At 41.7% G+C, this 17,422-nt stretch overlaps 1 protein-coding gene across 7 annotated transcripts in view; it reads right to left on the bottom strand.

Annotated features, from left to right (window-relative positions):
- Positions 1-17,422, bottom strand: part of amot (angiomotin) — a 33,956-nt gene that overhangs the window by 7,912 nt on the left and 8,622 nt on the right. For 3 of the 7 annotated variants that reach the window (XM_036587877.1, XM_036587876.1, XM_036587879.1), the window contains 8 exons: positions 10,675-10,815; positions 9,394-9,467; positions 9,149-9,209; positions 7,280-8,273; positions 4,878-5,406; positions 3,266-3,410; positions 1,295-1,387; positions 121-266 (listed from right to left, as the gene is read on the bottom strand). In XM_036587877.1, the coding sequence (XP_036443770.1) occupies positions 121-266; positions 1,295-1,387; positions 3,266-3,410; positions 4,878-5,406; positions 7,280-8,273; positions 9,149-9,209; positions 9,394-9,467; positions 10,675-10,815 (2,183 nt within the window). Of the gene's footprint in view, positions 1-120; positions 267-1,294; positions 1,388-3,265; positions 3,411-4,877; positions 5,407-7,279; positions 8,274-9,148; positions 9,210-9,393; positions 9,468-10,674; positions 10,816-13,093; positions 16,211-17,422 lie in introns of those variants that run through there. The other 4 variants (XM_036587880.1, XM_036587881.1, XM_036587878.1 and 1 more) reach the window with 4 other exon arrangements.

Below are 17,422 nucleotides of genomic sequence, written 5' to 3'. Positions count from 1 at the left end.
GAACTTGGAGTCACTCAGAGATAATTGATCCCAGATTTAACTGAAAGCATACCACTCAGTTCCCTCATATGCTGCAGAAATATGCTGAGCGGGCCACAGTTAAAAAAGCAGTGAGCTCACCTCCTCCTCTAGTTTGACTACTTTAGCCTGAGCATTTTTCAGTGCCTGGTCGCGGATCTCGATGTGCCTGCGCTGGTCCTCGTTGGTGGAGCGCAGCGTGTTCAGCTCCATCTCAAGTTTCTCCTTTTCCCGCTGAGTCTCTTTGTCTGTGGAACGGCCCAACAGTGAAAGACAATCAGCTCAGTTCAGGTGGCTTTTTCAGCCTTTTGCCGCACTCTGAAAACAAACCACTGAGCTTGGGCTGTTGTGATGACTCGATTAAACATGACTCAGTGAATTCATGATAATGCATGCTTTAGGCTGGCTTTACACAGTGAAACTTTCATGCTACATGCTGTGAGGTGCATACAAATTCATTTCCGTGCAACTTGACAGTTGCACAAAGCAGTTCAAAGTTGTATGCAACAGATTCAGTTACAGATAGTTTGCCAAAACTAGCAGCCTGTATTTTTGATATACCGTATTATTGTCGCTATAAAAAGTCATCCAGGAATTTTTCCAGCTGTCAATAACATTCTTTTTTCTATGTCTGTACCTCTGTCTTTCATTTAACTACCTATGGTCCTTAACAGTATGAATGCCTTTTAAACCTGTTTGATCTGTATAAGTTAAGCCTGTGCAAATTAATATAAGTAGCCAGTATAGTTGTACTTGTCTCACTCATCCTGTCCATGAAGTACTGGGAGTTCTTAGAAGTACTGCATGTGGCGCATTATTAGCATTTTGATTGTCTGTTTAATGAAAGTGAGCTGTGGGACACTACATTATGCAACTCAAGTGCAATTTAGTTTCATGTAGGTTTCAAGCATCTAAAGTTGCAAAAAGGTTTCACTGTGTAAAGCCAGCTTTAAATTTTCCTACCTTAGAGCATGAAATATAGTCTAATGGACACCCTCATTCATATGCATTTTTGCAGCAGATTTTTTTAAAGGTTTTCTAATTTATCTTTTTTTTCAGTGAAGTATTTTAGAGACTTTAAAAGGCTACGCAATGATTGTTATTATTCTTAGGCCATTTTAATCAGTATTTGACTAATTCAATCAATTACTAATATAATTAATAGTCATAACTCTACACTCAACTAATTGTGTTTGTGGTGTCTCCAGATGGCCATAAACCACTCTTAATGCTCTTTTTCAGCCTGGAGGGAGAAAATTCTGGAAGGAGCACTCACTCTGAGCCAGAAGCTGCGAGATGGTTTTGCGGTTGTCCTCTGTGCCCTCACACTCTTTGGCTGCTAGCTGCTTGTTGGCCGTCTCCATGCGTTCTATGATGGGACATGATAAGAAAATGCTTCATGAAAACAGTGCACTCCTCTCAACACTAATAATGATTATGAAGTTATAATGAAGTTCCTACACGTGTTGGAGAACCAGTGCAGTTCAACCAGGTTATATTAAAAGCACATGTACATATACAGAAGGTGATGGCAGCTGACATTTCACTTCAATCATGAAATCATTTGTCACTATATTAATCATTATTATTACTATTGTTTAAAAAACCAGGCATAGTATATACACTCAAAGAAATTATTACCAGCAGTAAAAATGCACTGAAAAAAGCAGTGTATTGGATTTTGGATTGTCAATTGTGTATAACATTTCCACATGAATAAAATATATTACATTGACACAGTTATTGGCAAAAGTAAATAAATTGAAACACAAAATTGTGTTGATGTACTGAATTCACATGAAAATAATGTACACATCATGTCATGTAAACCATTTCTTCAATGTGCGCTCTGCATATTTTTAAGTAGTAATAAAATTCAGTGCTTCTTTGGCAGTCTTCTCTAGACATCTACGCACACATGAAACGACACTAGGGCTGGTTGCTCAGCAAAATGGAAAACAAAAATAAAACAAAACTTTACACGAGTCTGATTCCCACAAAGCAGACCAAGTCATAATTCTCCAAATGCTGTTAAGTTTAAAAAAAACGACTGCCTTAACAAAAGAGCTATTATACCGCGGGGGTTGATGTTTTTTTTTTCGCAATAGCAAAGCGTTCATCAAGAAAGCAGGCCAAACGTTAAAACAATATTTCCCCATGTTAAGTCAACTAGGTTCTGTGACGAGTATTCCAGAACCAAATGCCTCACTTCTTAACATCCCAGTTCCATAACATGCAATGGAAATTTAGTTTTGGGGTTCTGAAAATAAGGGTTTTTTTTCCTAGTGTGTTGGGCTGCAGAGCAGAAAGAATGAGAAACATGGGGAGTAAGAAGGGAGGGCAAGAGAGAGGGAGAAGGAAAGGAGGGGGAAAGCCTCTGCGATTTTGCTGTAAAACTCTCGGGGCTCCCTGTGGATTTGGAGTCTGGGCTCATTGCCATAAATCAAGGATTTCTCTGTTCTCTGCTGCTCCAAAGAACAACCATGAGGCAGAATGGTAGAGGTGGATACACTCAGCCTGTTCACAGGCACTGAGCTAGCAAACAGTGGAGCATTTGCTTTGGGTTAAGTGAACAAAAAACTTCAAGAGGAAAAAAAACTAGAGGAACTGAGTTGAAGAGAAATATTCAGCTGGGCTCCAAATTTGCTTTTGACAAAAATAAATGTTCACACAGCTTAGTCAAGACCAGATCTCATTATTCTAGGCTCTTCCTCTATTGTGCTATACCATCACCAATGATGGCAAAGATCCATGAAGCCTCCTACTGCACTTCATGCAAAAACAGACACTAACGCCATTCAACATAAGACTATTCTTCAGTTATTCATCTTAAGAGTTATTATAATGAGTTACTTATTATTTGGTAACTACTCTGAAACTAGTAAGCTATGTATGTTATGACACTGAGAACTGAAGTATGGACCCAAATAGTCACTCAGGGTTCCAGGGGTTAAAACATATCTGTAATATTTCTTAGGGGGTATCTCTCTAGAGCCAGAGAGACCACAATGTTTATAAAAAAAATAAATAAAAAAAAAATAAAAAAACTTGTTTATCACAAGATGTGATGAAAAGGATGAAGCACCACAAGGGAACATATTTTGGGAGAAGGTAACAGTGCAGCCACTCTGTGCTTTCTTATCAGACTTTGAAATTTCAGCTAGTGGCGTAGTGCAATTATCCAAGCTGCCCTGTGAGATCAAGACCCCGCAGTGCCCTCTCAAACCCAGACTCAAACTCAGCTCACCTCTCAGATCCCTGTTGAAGTCGTGCAGCCTGCGCACCTCCAGCTCCAGCTTGTCCCTCATGGTTTTTTCCAGGGCCTCCCTCTTAGACGATGACTTAGCCAGGTTCTCATACGCCTCCGACACCCGCTGGATCTCAGACTCCATCTACAGAGGAAAGGATGTTAGAAGTCACTGCCAATATGCCTTTCTCGCTTGTTCATTTTACCTTTATAACTCATAGCCTGCAATAACAAAGCATGTTGTTATATGAATTATCATTAGTAACTTGTTGAAACAAGCAGAAAAATTCTCTAAAAAGTGTTTGAGTAGAAGAGGAGATATTTCATTTTGTTTTGAATTTGATGAAAAGCCATCCTACAATCTTTAAGCTCAAAAAGGAAAAAAATACCATACTTTACATTTTTTGCCATTATTTTCTAAACATTTGGAAAAAAACAGAAGTACAGACAGAATGTAAATCACATGTAATACACTGAATTAATTATACAACTATGTAATTAATTATATGATTATGCAACTACATTGAAATAGTATAGAAAATTATTTAAGTTCCTGTTTTTGAAGTATACTTTGTGTGATTTTTCACATATTTATGTGGGTTTTTTTGGCTGGAAACCATCACAGCAATCTAGCAACCATGGTCAACAGTTGCTAAAGAACAAGCAATAGGAGCAGAGCATAAGTGTGGAGGAATTATTCTTTCAGCATATGGAATAGCAAACTGCAAATAAAAAACAAGCTGCAAACACAGAAAACACTTTCATCAAAATAACAACATGTGCGCTGCATTTTGAAAACATGCTGCAAAATAACAAAGCGTGCGGCAAATCCATCATCAGTAATAACACAACAGAAATGTTTCCAGAGGTGATGGAGCCATTCAGACTTAAACAGTCTAAACATTTACCAGTAAATATAAGTTAACTTTAATTGAAAAGATTACTAATATCACTGTATCACAATGGGAATTTGGAGCTTTAGAGTGTAAATATAAAAGTTAAAATAATAATACCAGATGTAACTGATAACTACTGTAGTACAGCTATAACATGTCAGATAGCTAACTAGCCAGCCAAAGTTATCCATAAACTTACTGGAATGTAAGTCTCTGTGGTCTTATCAACCTCTGATCAGTGATTATCCTTCACAGATATTCCATCCCCTCTGATAGTCTTCCAGAAACATTGCTGTTGTGTTATGGCTCACTTCTGTGTGTTCTGTATATACAACATTACAACGTCTGTGAAATGTACTTCAAGGGTAGTCATGCTGATTAAAGCGTTTTCTATGTTTGCATCGTGTTTAGGAGTCTGCAGTGCATTTTTAACTGTACTGTGTATATGGTCGTTTCAGCCACAGTATTCTTTGCTTATTTTCTTTACTACACAAAACTGTTTTATGCAAGCAATAGAACACTTCAGATTGTATTCTCCTGAGTAACAACATGGCTGTGATGATCTGTGGCATGAGCTGGTGAAGCCGTGATGTTAACCATGATAACAACCTCCCTCTCTTGTTACTAAGACTACAATAACGCTAGTCTTCTAAGGATTAAAGCTGATGTAAATTGGGTAGAATCGACGGTTATTAAAGGTTATTAAGTTTTCTTACCTTCTGCAGCTTGGACACCTTCTCCCCAAACACCTCCATCTCCTGCTTGAGGTGTCGGTTCTCCTCTGTAAGCATGTCTACCATCTGTTGGGCGCGGGCCAGCATGGCATAGGGGTCACCCTGGATGGAATGAGGGTGAGGGTAGTGCTGCCCAGGTCCCTGCTGCTGCTGCTGTTGCTGCTGCTGCTGGGGCCCTTGTGGGTGAAACTGGTGCTGGTGCATGTGGAGGCCCCGGGGGGCTGAGCCATAGGGATCATGCGGGAAGCCGTGACCACGCTGGTGTGGTGGGGGGTGTCCCGGGCCGTAAGGATCTCCCTGGTGTGAGCCCGGTCCTTGTGGGCTCCGTGGCCCCATAGGGAAGGGAGGCTCCCCTTGGTGGGTCATGGGCAGCGGAGGATGGGAGGAGGCCATGATACTGCTGAGGGTGGAGGACTGGGCACGGGACAGCGAGCCCACTGAGGTGACAGAGGAGGTGGGGCTGTGGTGATGGATGGGCCTCTGAGAGTGGCCTGAGCTTTCCTTACTGGAGCTGAGGAGAACAGAGCAGCCAATTGGAAACAGGTTTGATTAACGCATGCTTACTAAAAGTCACGATCCACTTGCCACAATAATAAAAGAGTACCACAGCATTCTGTGACTGACACAATACTGAACAGCACATCAAGTTTTAGCTGACATATACGTACGACATGATTTACAGGCTGAGGCAAGTGCAGGATAAATAACTGGCTGAAAACTGTGTGACCTATACCACATATATGACATCGTAGGTGTTCTGCAAAAAAACTATTTTTCACGTCAACATTCCTGTTTCTATGGAACACAATAGGGAAATAGTCATGCCGTAACTTGTAGTGGTTGATTACTAAAATTCGGACTGCATTCTTCTGCAGTGTGCCACACTGGTTCTGAGGTTAATGAATTAAAGGAAAACAGGCAAAACTGGCTCTTCCTACAACGCCTGACAACATGTTCCAGCATTTCAGGGAAAGGCCACTCAAAGGGGAATTTAATCTTTTCCCATCTATCGACCGTAGGTAGCACTTACCTGGTGATTTGTAGGTAACTCAGATGGTAATTAGGCTTTATCCTGGTTCCTGAAGTCTCCAGCAGTACATATTTTATTGTTTCTGACTGTTTTTTTGTTTCTGATTACTCAAAACAATAAGCCCTTCATAAGTGAAATGGGTTTGTAAGATGTGGAGTACAAGAAAGGGACAGTAAAACAGTGGCTGAAAACAGTGTTTTCAGTTCCAGTCCTGGGGAACCATTGAACTGTGTAGTTTCAACAATTCCCAACCCCAACACACCTGTTCCAGCTCATCACGTAGTTCTCAAGTCCATAATAATCTGGATCAGGTGTGTTGGAGGAAGAGAATGGCTGAAACTATGCAAGGCAGTACATCCCAAGGACTGGAGTTAAAAACCACTTAACCACCTGCCTAAAACGTAACCAGGAAACAGAAATGCATTTTAAAAGGAATTTCCCTTTAAATCCCCTTCCTCAGCCAAGGTTTTCAATGACTATAGACCCCACTAACAATATGAAAATGCACTTTCATATCATTATTTTTTTCTTTTGGAGAGCTTTACATCAGTCTGATTTTCTCTCTCATATCTCGCTCATCTATCCCATACAAATACTCAGCAGGACTCAACCTATCCATACTCCACTTACAAATACATCCTTGCCGTAAACTTTGAGCTTAGTAAATCAGCCAAGTTTTCTCCTAAAGCACAATAAATATAATCTGAAATGAATGACACACTCTACATATACATACACCACACATATTTATGTACGCTACAGACTCTCATTAGGTTGATTAAGAAGGTTGTCCAACTTCTCAACAGTAACTACAAAACTGATTTGTAGATGGAGAACGGACAAGCCAACTGGTTAACCCTATTGAATTGAGAATCTCACTGGAAATCCATTCTGAGAATTTGGCATCGGCCCTTTAACTCGTCTTACTCTGCCACCAGAGGAGTTACTGTGTGTGCATATCCAACGTGGCTACAGTGAAACCTGTCAGTGTGTAGTTTTAGCAGTTTCTATGTGGTATTGTGTTTTCTGTCACTGTGTAAAAGATGTACAAGACTTCCTTTATTGTTGGGTGCACTGTGATTTTTTTTCCAAGAAAGTCCACAAGCTCATTCAGAGCACAGTTTAGATTGGTAAGCGCGTATTATTGTTTTGTTTAAAAGTCACATAAAAATGCAACTGGCGTGCGACATATTCATGTGTCTTCTTGTTCAAAAAGATCATTTGTGAAAAAACAACATAAAAATCTGTATTTCTACTTTGTTAGATCGGATTCTACATACCAAATAAATGCACCGACATCATAAAGAAAAAAGTTTTGCATCAGATACTCCTCACTCCACTATAAGATACTCACCGGAAGGAGCCATACTCCGGTGGTGGCTGATATCGAACGTGGGGCACCTCTGCTCTTCCCTGCTGGCCTGCAGCCCGATGCTCCGTGAAGTAGTGTCCCAGCTCCTGGTGCTGTGGTTGGTGGTGGTGCTGCTGCTGTTGTTTGGGTGGTGAAGGAATGCCCTTAAAAGGGTAGTCCGGTGGCGGGCCCCTGTGCTGTGGACCTGCAGGTTTGTAGTAGTCTCCCGGGGGGCCGGGCGGGGGCAGCTGAGGTGAAAGCGGGGCACTGGTGACAGGTGCATGGGCTTTGACACCACTTGTGGCCAATGAGAGCTGCATGAGCCTCTCGCTTAGCGAGCGCACGTGGCCCTGCTTCAGGTCTTTAAGCCCATCATCCTGATGCACCTTGCCTGCGCTAACCCGCTGCACTGCGGGCCGGCCCTCCGGAGGCCGCACCTTTGGGTTGGAGACACCGGTCACGTAGAAGGCAGCACCAAGCTGTGGCTGCTGTGGCTGTGGTGGCTGGTGGCCACGGAAATACTGCGATTGCACTTTGGCCTCCTCATAGGATGGCAGATCCTCAGGGTTTAGCCCTTGGCCGGGGATGCAGCCGCCAACGGATGTCCCACCACTGCCTCCTCCAGCACGTGAGTTGAGCTGCTTCTCCATGCCACTGTCCGCCTGCAGCTCCTGGCCCTGCGGCTCCTGCCGTGCAATGTGGGGGACCATGGAGTGCTCGTCCCCCGGGCCTCCAGGACCCGGGTATCCGCTCAAAGGACCTTGCTGCTGCTGTTGTTGCTGCTGTTGTTGCTGCTGCTGCTGTTGCAAGGCGAGGTAGTTCCGGCTTTCGCCATAGCGCATCTGCTCCTGCAGGAGACGCTGCAGGACGGTGTGGCCTCCACCACTGCCGCCACTGGCCGAGGTTTCTTCGGAAACGGAGGCTGCCGCCCTCATCTCCGGCTCTCGCGTGCCACCCACCTCATGGAAGGAGGAGCTTCGCCCCCGGTCCACGCTCCCTAATGGCGCCAAAAGCAAAAATATTGAGTTGGTGCAGACCAAGTCAAAAGTAAAGGTACAACAGCAAGACGGCAGCATGACGACAGTTCATGTTACATCTAGCCAACAATGATTGGAAATGAAAATGTAATAAATAGAATCAGAGGGTTTGCATTAATCCTGCGCCTTGAGGAGTCGAATGCCCCACCAATAAATTCAAAACCCCACTGCCCCAAACTCCTAATGCATTGACCAGCTGGGTGATACCACAGTTTTAATTAATATGAATCCAGAAGCCGAAAGAAGACTCTATTCCTCATGGCTGAAATCAGTTCATGCAGTTTCTCTTTTGTAAATGACCTTAGTCATTGTGTAATCAGATTTCATTGTTCCTGATTGGATGTGATTATACCCAGAGCCAAGGCATGTCCACCCAGCAGGACCTTTAACCACCAAAACAACAAAGCAACTGTTTTTATTCTTTAAACATGCAGTGCAGATAGTTGATCATCAACATTACCTCCAAATTCAAAGCTCTAAACTGGCCTGACCTTTAATTAGTGAGCTCAGGACAACAAACACATAATTCCATGTTGCATTTTGCGATTTAAAATTGTGGTGAAGTGTTAAAGCATACAAAGCCATTAGGAGGAAACCCTTCTGTCAGACTACATAGTGCCATAGCAACTCACTATTTAAAACTACTACTAAATTAACACAGACTATACCACAGCTAAGTGAAAACGAAGTTAAATATTAGACTACAAATAGTGCATTTCTGTATCTTTTTATGTTGTTGGTTAGGACAGAATGGTTTCATCTACTGGCCTTGCATACAGTTTGCAGTCTAGCGGTTAATGAGCCATCTATAAAGTAGTGAAAGGGAACTTATTACATCTATTGCTTTCTGAAATTCTCCGCATTCTCAAGGAGGATGAGGCTTTTTTCCGAAACATCTGTGGTAAATAAATAAATAAATGTACAGAAAGTCAGGAATGGGGGCCAACAGTGTACTGCTGTTTTCCAACAAGACAGGGAGAGAGAGGAAGGGAGGGAGAGAGTGACAGAAAGAGAAGAACAAAATGCAATTCACAATGGAATACTCTGCCTCTGCCCCACCAACCCTCCAAAACCACATACTGTAACTTCCACTTCCTGTTGCTCTTCCCACAACTCTTCACTCTCCCTCACTGCCTCCCCCTCCACAGAACCAACTACAGAGATGGCAACAGACAAAAGATGATGACAATGAAAAAGGTTAAAAGAACTCATGGTTAAAACAGACAGAGACATTGATGACAATCTGTGATGGATATCTGGTATTATTAAAGAGCATGAATATGAAGATAAGCTGAATATGAAGACTAATGACTGTCTGAAACAGCTGTCCGACTGCCTCGTAAAGCAGCAATACCACAGTAACTGCACTGTAATACAAAACAATGGTTAGCAGATTTGTTAGTTACATTTGCGTAACAAAAACATAACAGTGTTTGCTTTGTTACATGCATTACAATGAGGTTACTGGCTGAAAAACATCTGATTGGCTTACTGTATATTTATAGCACTGCTGTCTGTTTATAATCTCTTCATAATTTAATTATTTACTGCAATCTACACCTAGCTAGAACATAATGTTATAAATAGAGATGGCACCAATTTAATATTCAGTATCACACTGATGTTAAAACAGCAGAAGCATATCGCTGTTGTCAATTCACATTCAGAGCTGTAAAATCCAGCTATGAAGACACAGTAGGCTAGCGACTGGTGTGATTCAAATTCATAGGTCTTGTTTGCTTCCTTTTATGAAAAAGTGCAATGGTTTTTGCTTACGAGCTTTCACGTTTGAATAAGTTTCCCGCTTGCATTGATCTCCGCCCACAAACACACCCACAACAAAACAGCAATGGGGATTTTTAATATCAAAATTGCCTTATGATAGAATTACAGTCCCTTCCTGTTAAATAGCCCAGTTTTCACACATTTGCACTGTGATATTTTTTAGATTTTTTAAAGAAAAAAATATCCGTTTGCTATTCGCATTACCTTTTTCTCAGTATTGATATTAGTATAAGAAAAGAACAAGGAGAATCGTGTCATCTCTAGTTATAAGTGTTGAATTGTTGCTGCATCTAAAAGGAGCAGCTTTTCAACTCAGGCAAAGACTAATGTGAAAACGTGGCATACTACACTGACACTTTGGACACTGACTTTTTGTATGCTCGTTATACGTAGTTTGTGAACAAGACTATGATTTACAATTGATGTTGGATTTCTGAATCAGTCAGATGCTCTGACAAATACACTTAGGCATGTTGTATTGTTTACCATTAGCCAATCTAACAGCTTTTCTACTTCACCGCCTAGTTCGCCTAGCCCAAAGTGCTCCAATCTAGCGTCCCTAACCAAGTTACCTACCTGTGTAGCTGCTGTAGTTGGTGTCTCGGCTCACTGTTGGCTGCTCATGGTGCTGGCACTGGCCTGGCTCACTCTCCAGAAGCTCTTCGAGGCGCTCCAAAATGCACAGGCGGTCCGCGAGCTCCCGAACGCCCAGCCACTCTACAACAGGAAGGCACTCTCACCAGCTAGAACAATGGGGGTGGGGACCACAGACAACCAGAGGGGCTTTTTTCGAGAATATTAAAGCGGGTGGGGGGTCAGGAATGTGAAATACAAGGGGGTTACGTATGTTTCCTGGCCGTGACAGAACTGAAAAAGAAAATGCCCTTGTTTTTTCCCCCCTTCACGGTCATGAGAGACCCCTGCAGCTGTGTGGTCGGGCCATGGCGGGACAGCACCCTCAACTTCTGAACTGAAGTCAGTCAGAGGAGTTAAGAGTTATTGTGAGTTAAGAATAAAGCGTGACTTAGAAAGACTGGTTCCAGATCAGTTGGTATGTAGAGAGAGAAAGCAAGCCAGTGGGAGAAAGGGCTAAATTCAAACACAGGATGTGAGGATGTGCATAGTTTTAAAGGGGGATTACTCAAGGGGATTCAAACTGCTCTAAGCAAAATAATACAATCACTATGGGAACAGTGTTCTACTCAAGCTGGCGTGTAAAATTGTACAGACGTTTTAGCAGGAATCAGTGGAACAAAAGTCTTTTTGAAAGGATTTGGGCCACTGATATCTCACACATTAGGGAAAATGTGCTTCTCTCCATAAAACAGAATTATTCCAGCAGAAACATTTACATTCCGAGGACGAGCCAACTCAGCGCCTGCCTCTAAACAAATAAACTCATTTTCTCTTAGAGACTTAGGACCACATGTGGAGAACGACCCGAGCTGTCTTGATTGTTTCCACCATTAACAAGTTCCTACAGTAAATCTCTGATGACATGGTGAAAGTACACAACTCTGTGTCGCCATTCAACATCAACAGAAACAGATCCCTGAGCCTTTGAGGCCTAACCGCACAATCAGCTGGAGTGGGACAAGACAGCCCTCCCTTACTTACTCAAGCACCACAACCGCTTGTTTAACTGATCACACACACATACACACGCAAGTTTGTTTCTACACCTTAACAGGACATAGAGTCAGACATATATAGCACACATATTTTATACATATAACTGCCTATCTGTTATAAGAATTTTCTATGAGGGATGTGCGATGACATCGGAATCATATCAGCATCGGCTGATCTTTGCTTTAAAAAAACACTGGCATCAGACAGATGTTTAGGGTGACTGACATTACAAACCAATATTCGATGTTGGTGGACTACTGCGCTAAAATGACTGCATTTTATTCAATTTTAAACTCTAAAATGCTAATATTAGTCGATTTAGTCATAATTTCTCCATTTTATAAATGTGTATGTATCGGCTTTGGCATGTATGTTAATGAAAATTAACAGATATCGGCATAGGCTCACAATTTCAAAATATTTTCTATGCCTACCCTTAGCTTAACCAAAAAGCAATCCTTTCAGATTTACAAGAATGAAGTATGTAGTTTTTGTGAACAGCACTATACAATGTCAGCATCATTTCGTTAGTCCTGACATTGTAGGTAAGCCCTGTTTTTCTCTGTTTTTCCTACAAAGTGAGGACGTTAACACACAAGAATGATTCAGGCAGTGTCACAACAACCAGTCATCCACCAAAACTGATGAAAAATGACACCCAGATGGCTCGTCTCCCCACACCCCCGATGGCTGACGCTGGAACTCTAAGTTCCTTGACTGTTTCAGATAAACTGTTTCAGATAAACTGTTTATTCCGCAGCCAGAGCAGCCCGGAGTGAATTTGTGGAATCCGGCATTCCATGGAGTCCACAGATAGGTCTCCGTACACACAATCCTGAAGCCTCTGACCCCGCAGCCTCATCGCGGTTATGTCAGTGACACACTGCACTGACAGTTTAAGTACAGGCCGAGGCATGGAGTGTGTCAGGCCCGGCACTAAGGATGACAAAAATGGGAGAATGTTTACCCTTCTGCCTGCTGGCTGTTTAGACAGAAACCCCACCAATCCGCTGCCCACGGACGGAGAGATTTATTCCAGCGTTTTTACGCAGTTCTGAAACGTGTTTGCACAAGCCGTTTTGGTAACAGGATCAAAAGACTGCCATGCGAGAATTTACAGTACGTCCTTAACGGGGGACTTCACTTACACTAGCCAAAGACATTTCCGCCACAGGCTTTGGTAAATCAAGGCTACGGCATGTTTATGAAGCAAATCCTTGCTATATTTAGCTGGTTTCCACATTTCAGGTCAATTAACTTGGCTTAAGTGTTATTCAGTGGCATTCTTTTCATCATTTAACCACAAAACAAATCATAAAGGAAAAACACACAAAGCAAGAAGACAAACAGAGATATCACTCACAAACTCTCAATATTCCTCTGGCCAAAGATGCTTTAAATCCTTAAAAACTCCACTTAGCGGTCAGGAGCGCGTGTGCTCTCTCTGGCTGAATTCACTCTTCCTTTCACACAGATGGCAATGCCGTTTGCTGCGCTACCTGCCACATTCCTCCAGGTGTGGCCGTGAGGACAGGTGAGCCTGGAGTGGAGCCAAGAGCTTCTCCACGCCCTCATACCAAACTGCTGCTGTAACCGTTGCTGCCGAAAAGTTCCTTAATCAATCCTCATTACGTATCGGGTGTGAAGTGCATATCTGAGATATGACCAATTTATGGTTTAAGATTTTCATCAACAAAAGGAGAAATACAGAAAGTGAACAACTGAGGTGTATTTAAAATAATTAGCAGGGCTGTGCCAAGTAGGTTGTAACGTGCAAGAAACTTTCGCCTGCAAGGAGTCTGTTGACATAAAGTCTTTGAATCTAGTTTGTTGACACACAACGGATAAAAGCAGCTCAAACACAATCCGATTAACGTACTGCTAAAAAACAGATCTACGCCAAACACGTTTAAGAACTTTTGTTACCCTCTTTGTGATCACAAGAAAATCTTTTTCCCACCAAAGCTTTTACCATCATTTTGGTGTAGAATGGTCCTCCTGTGTAGGTTCGATTGTGACTCTATAGTGTACTGATAAACATGAACAAACAAGGGCTTAGGGCTGAGAAAAAAAAAGGGAAAATATCTAATTGCAGTTTTTGGACCAATAATGTGACTGCAATTTAACTTAATTCCTATAAAATAAAGTATATTTTCCAAGAATGCCTGAATATCTTCTTGAGGCTTGAACAATATATGTACTGTGCCAAACAGCCAGTTATTTATGGTTGTGTTGGCATGTAAAGCGCACAAAGGTGTTTGACTGCTTCTGACTCGTCTAATCCATCTACAGTCAGTTCACAAGCTCTGTGATATCAGGTTTAATTTCCCCACTCCACTCATTTTTACTGTCAGTTTGTGATATGTGATTTACATTACATTATTGTTTAAGTGTAACTACATACTTGCATAATTAATGACATAGTTACAATACATAGTATAAATCACAAGTAATTAATTAAATAGTTTTTTAAAAATGTAAAGACTGTTTTTCTTCCTACAAAATAAGACTGTACACACAGCAGTAACTTATTAACCAAAATGCAAATGATAAAACATCTATATAAATAAAATCTGCACTTCAGACTAAATTTCCCTGCTTATTTTAATGAGTTACCAGTGAGAAATAATGAATATAAATGACATACTTTTGGTATTTCTGGTGATAACTGTTATGGTCATTGCTAAGGCCATTTCAGGCCATTATTGTAATAATGGTGTATCTGGGACAGGACTTAAAACAGACAAAGCCAGGTCAAGTCAAATGGCCCTGAACAGAATTTCCACCTGCTCTGAACGGTAAAGCAATTTGACGGCAGGTGACAGAGATATAGTTCTCAGATATGGGGTCCAAGCACCTGGTCTGCTTTTCAAACACCCAGTAGTCACTCCAGCTTCGTTTTCTCACTAACCGCCTCTGCTCTCTTGCATCAAAGAGCCGCTGAGGGGAGCCAAGAACAACATGGGCACTGGGCACAGGTGTAGGCCAGTGCTGGCCTCTGCTCAAGCTATCAAAAAGAGGAAGAATGAAAGAGAGAGGGAGAGGGAGGACGAAGAAGAAGGGCCACACAGGCCGAGAGAGTGACACAGAGCCAGCAGCTCCGGAGGGTTGCCAAAAAAGCCCAGGCTGCACTCTGCCAGACAAGTTCAAAAGGCGAAAAGAACAGAGGCCGAGCTACTTCCTCTGGAAATCCCATGACTTTAAAAGCAATAAATCAGCCATGACAACAGTTTTAAACACTTTTAGGCTGTAAAGAAAGAATCTTTCTGTTTAAGTTAGATTGTGGGCTCTATAATGTACTGATAAGTGAGAACAAACAAGGACTATTCATGCACTTCAGCACAGTCTGATATGAATTATGATAAAGGGTAATGATAATTACTCAGCAATGATCAGACACTTTTACTTCATACAGGCCTATTAATGTATTATGGCCACTTCAGGGCCAGGTATGCAATTACTTCCTTGACATGAATAAAGCAATCCAGCTATTTTAATTTCTAGTAGCACAACCTCAACTGTACGCTCTAATTGCCTGGACTGTAACCTGGATTTAGAGAAGTCCGGTACATTCTGAATGGAGCCCGAAGTTGTGTAAATATTTACCCTCCATGCACAAGTTTCCCAGGACCCCCACGCAGACAGTGTTTATTCTAGTAATACAGCAGGAATGTGGCCGAGCGTAGTTCTGCAGCTGGCACTAAGTCAAACGGACCCTAAGTAACATCACCTGACAGTACAGTTCCCTCCTGACCTAATCACTTGGAAACAGTTTGGCTTCTCCATGTTTCTGTGATGCCGACTCCATTTCTTCATCCACAATCAGAAGGTTGTTTTCTCTAACATTGGCTGGATAAAATTTAAGGCTTCAAAGCAGTGATGCAGCGCAACTCCTTCTCTACCAAATTCCATGGATACTGTTATCATGATGACACTGCAGCTGACTGTAAGCACATCACATGTCTGTTTGGTCACTGAAACCACTTCCAAAAATATCCAACCTTACATTACATTCCGCTGACTTTAATGTGGTTTTGCAATGTCTCAGCAGCTGATCGCTGTATGAGTCAACTTATTGAATACAAACAATGCTTTTGTGCACAAGGAAGAACTCAAAGGCCTGTTGTAAACAGCACAATAACAGCGGTTTCATACATTTACTGTAAATCGCACTGCAAGAGATTGTGCAAATAAAATCTAGGCCAAATTCTGCGGCAGGCGGTTATGTTCAAGAAAGCTGCAATTCAGATTATATTATAAGTCTACTGGCGTTAGGTCTATGATACAAGAAACAGACAACATTCTGTTTGGGTCATTCATCAGCACTTTCTTATCAACCCTTAACATAATACTGGAAATCAAAATATACGACTAAAAGGGCATGGTTTGCTTTATTTAGGTCATGTCATCACTAATGACATCTATTTAAAGCTTTCATGTGAACTGTGCACCAATCCACACAGAATTCTACTGGTTGCTGTTTAGACTTGCATCACAGCAGCAGCTACACTCCGAGATGCTGTCAGAACTTTGTGTTTCATGTCTTTAGTCACAAAGACCTTTTGTTTTAAGACACAAACAAAGTGATGAGTTGTGATTTACTTATAGAGAAAGATCCTAGAGTGTAAACATGTCTTTAAACCTGAAATAAGTCACACTTGCACCTAAATCACAACTGTTAGTGTTGACATTAAATATACATTCTTTTGTATACTTACTTTAACTGTCTCTAAAAGTATTTGCTGTATTCCTGCCAAAAGACCAGGATTTGGAAAGAGTCAACGTCCAACTGAGGCGTTGCCATCTTCTAAAGTAAACAACCAATGTCTATTGTCCCAAAAACTTTCCACTCATTCTGCACGTGTAACTCAATGAGGGAGGTTTCAAGAACTCATCCCTCTAGTTCTATTTAACTCATTTTTCACTAGGATTTTCCGCTCCATTGTCCTGTCTCACCCCTTTTGCTTAACTGTAAAGTGTAACGACGCATCTTGCCTGGGGCACCAACGGTAAAATGCCTAATGTTAAGCAGCAGTAGGGGCGCATTCCAGAAGGCTTTGACTTCTGACATAGCAGCATAATTCTGAAACCGGAACGCGAGACAAACGACAGGAAGATGAGTGTGACCTCACAGAGCCTCCGCTGAGGCGGAGAGAAACTTTCTTATAGATGAAACGCCACCCCCACCTTTCACAGGCACTGTTTACATAACAGTGGAGCATCAGTGGAGCCTTCCAAAGGTTTAATGAACTCCAGAGGGCTCTCTTACACATTTAGAATACTTTTATGATTTTTGTAGAGTATAATCACACTGACGATGTTGTTATGGGAGGAGACCTAGAGAGTTATGACAGATGTGTTACAGAGGACGGAGAGAAACTTAGACTTAGTCATGACAAAGAAGAACCACTTTTTGGTCCTTAAATGACCTTTCAGATGTTGGTAGTTTTGAAAAACTCACTTGAAAACACTCAATTGAGAGATTCCTTATGGCACTGCTCCAAAGAACTGTTCTGCCACCCTTAATTTTAAGAATGTACAGTTTGAAAGATAGAAAAAGCAAAAGTGAGTGAAGGAAAGATAATAAACTGAAGTATGGCTTGAGAAAGCAGAAGAAAAAGAGAAAGGAAGAAAAATCTCTCTCATCAAAGTTTAAAATAACAGTGCGAGAGCTGGAGAAGGAAAGAGATGG

Source organism: Colossoma macropomum, unplaced genomic scaffold (genome assembly GCF_904425465.1).
Source record: "Colossoma macropomum unplaced genomic scaffold, Colossoma_macropomum, whole genome shotgun sequence".
NCBI lineage: Eukaryota > Metazoa > Chordata > Actinopteri > Characiformes > Serrasalmidae > Colossoma > Colossoma macropomum.
The sequence above is the reverse complement of the archived record's forward strand: the minus strand, read 5'-3'. Positions and strand labels throughout refer to the sequence as shown.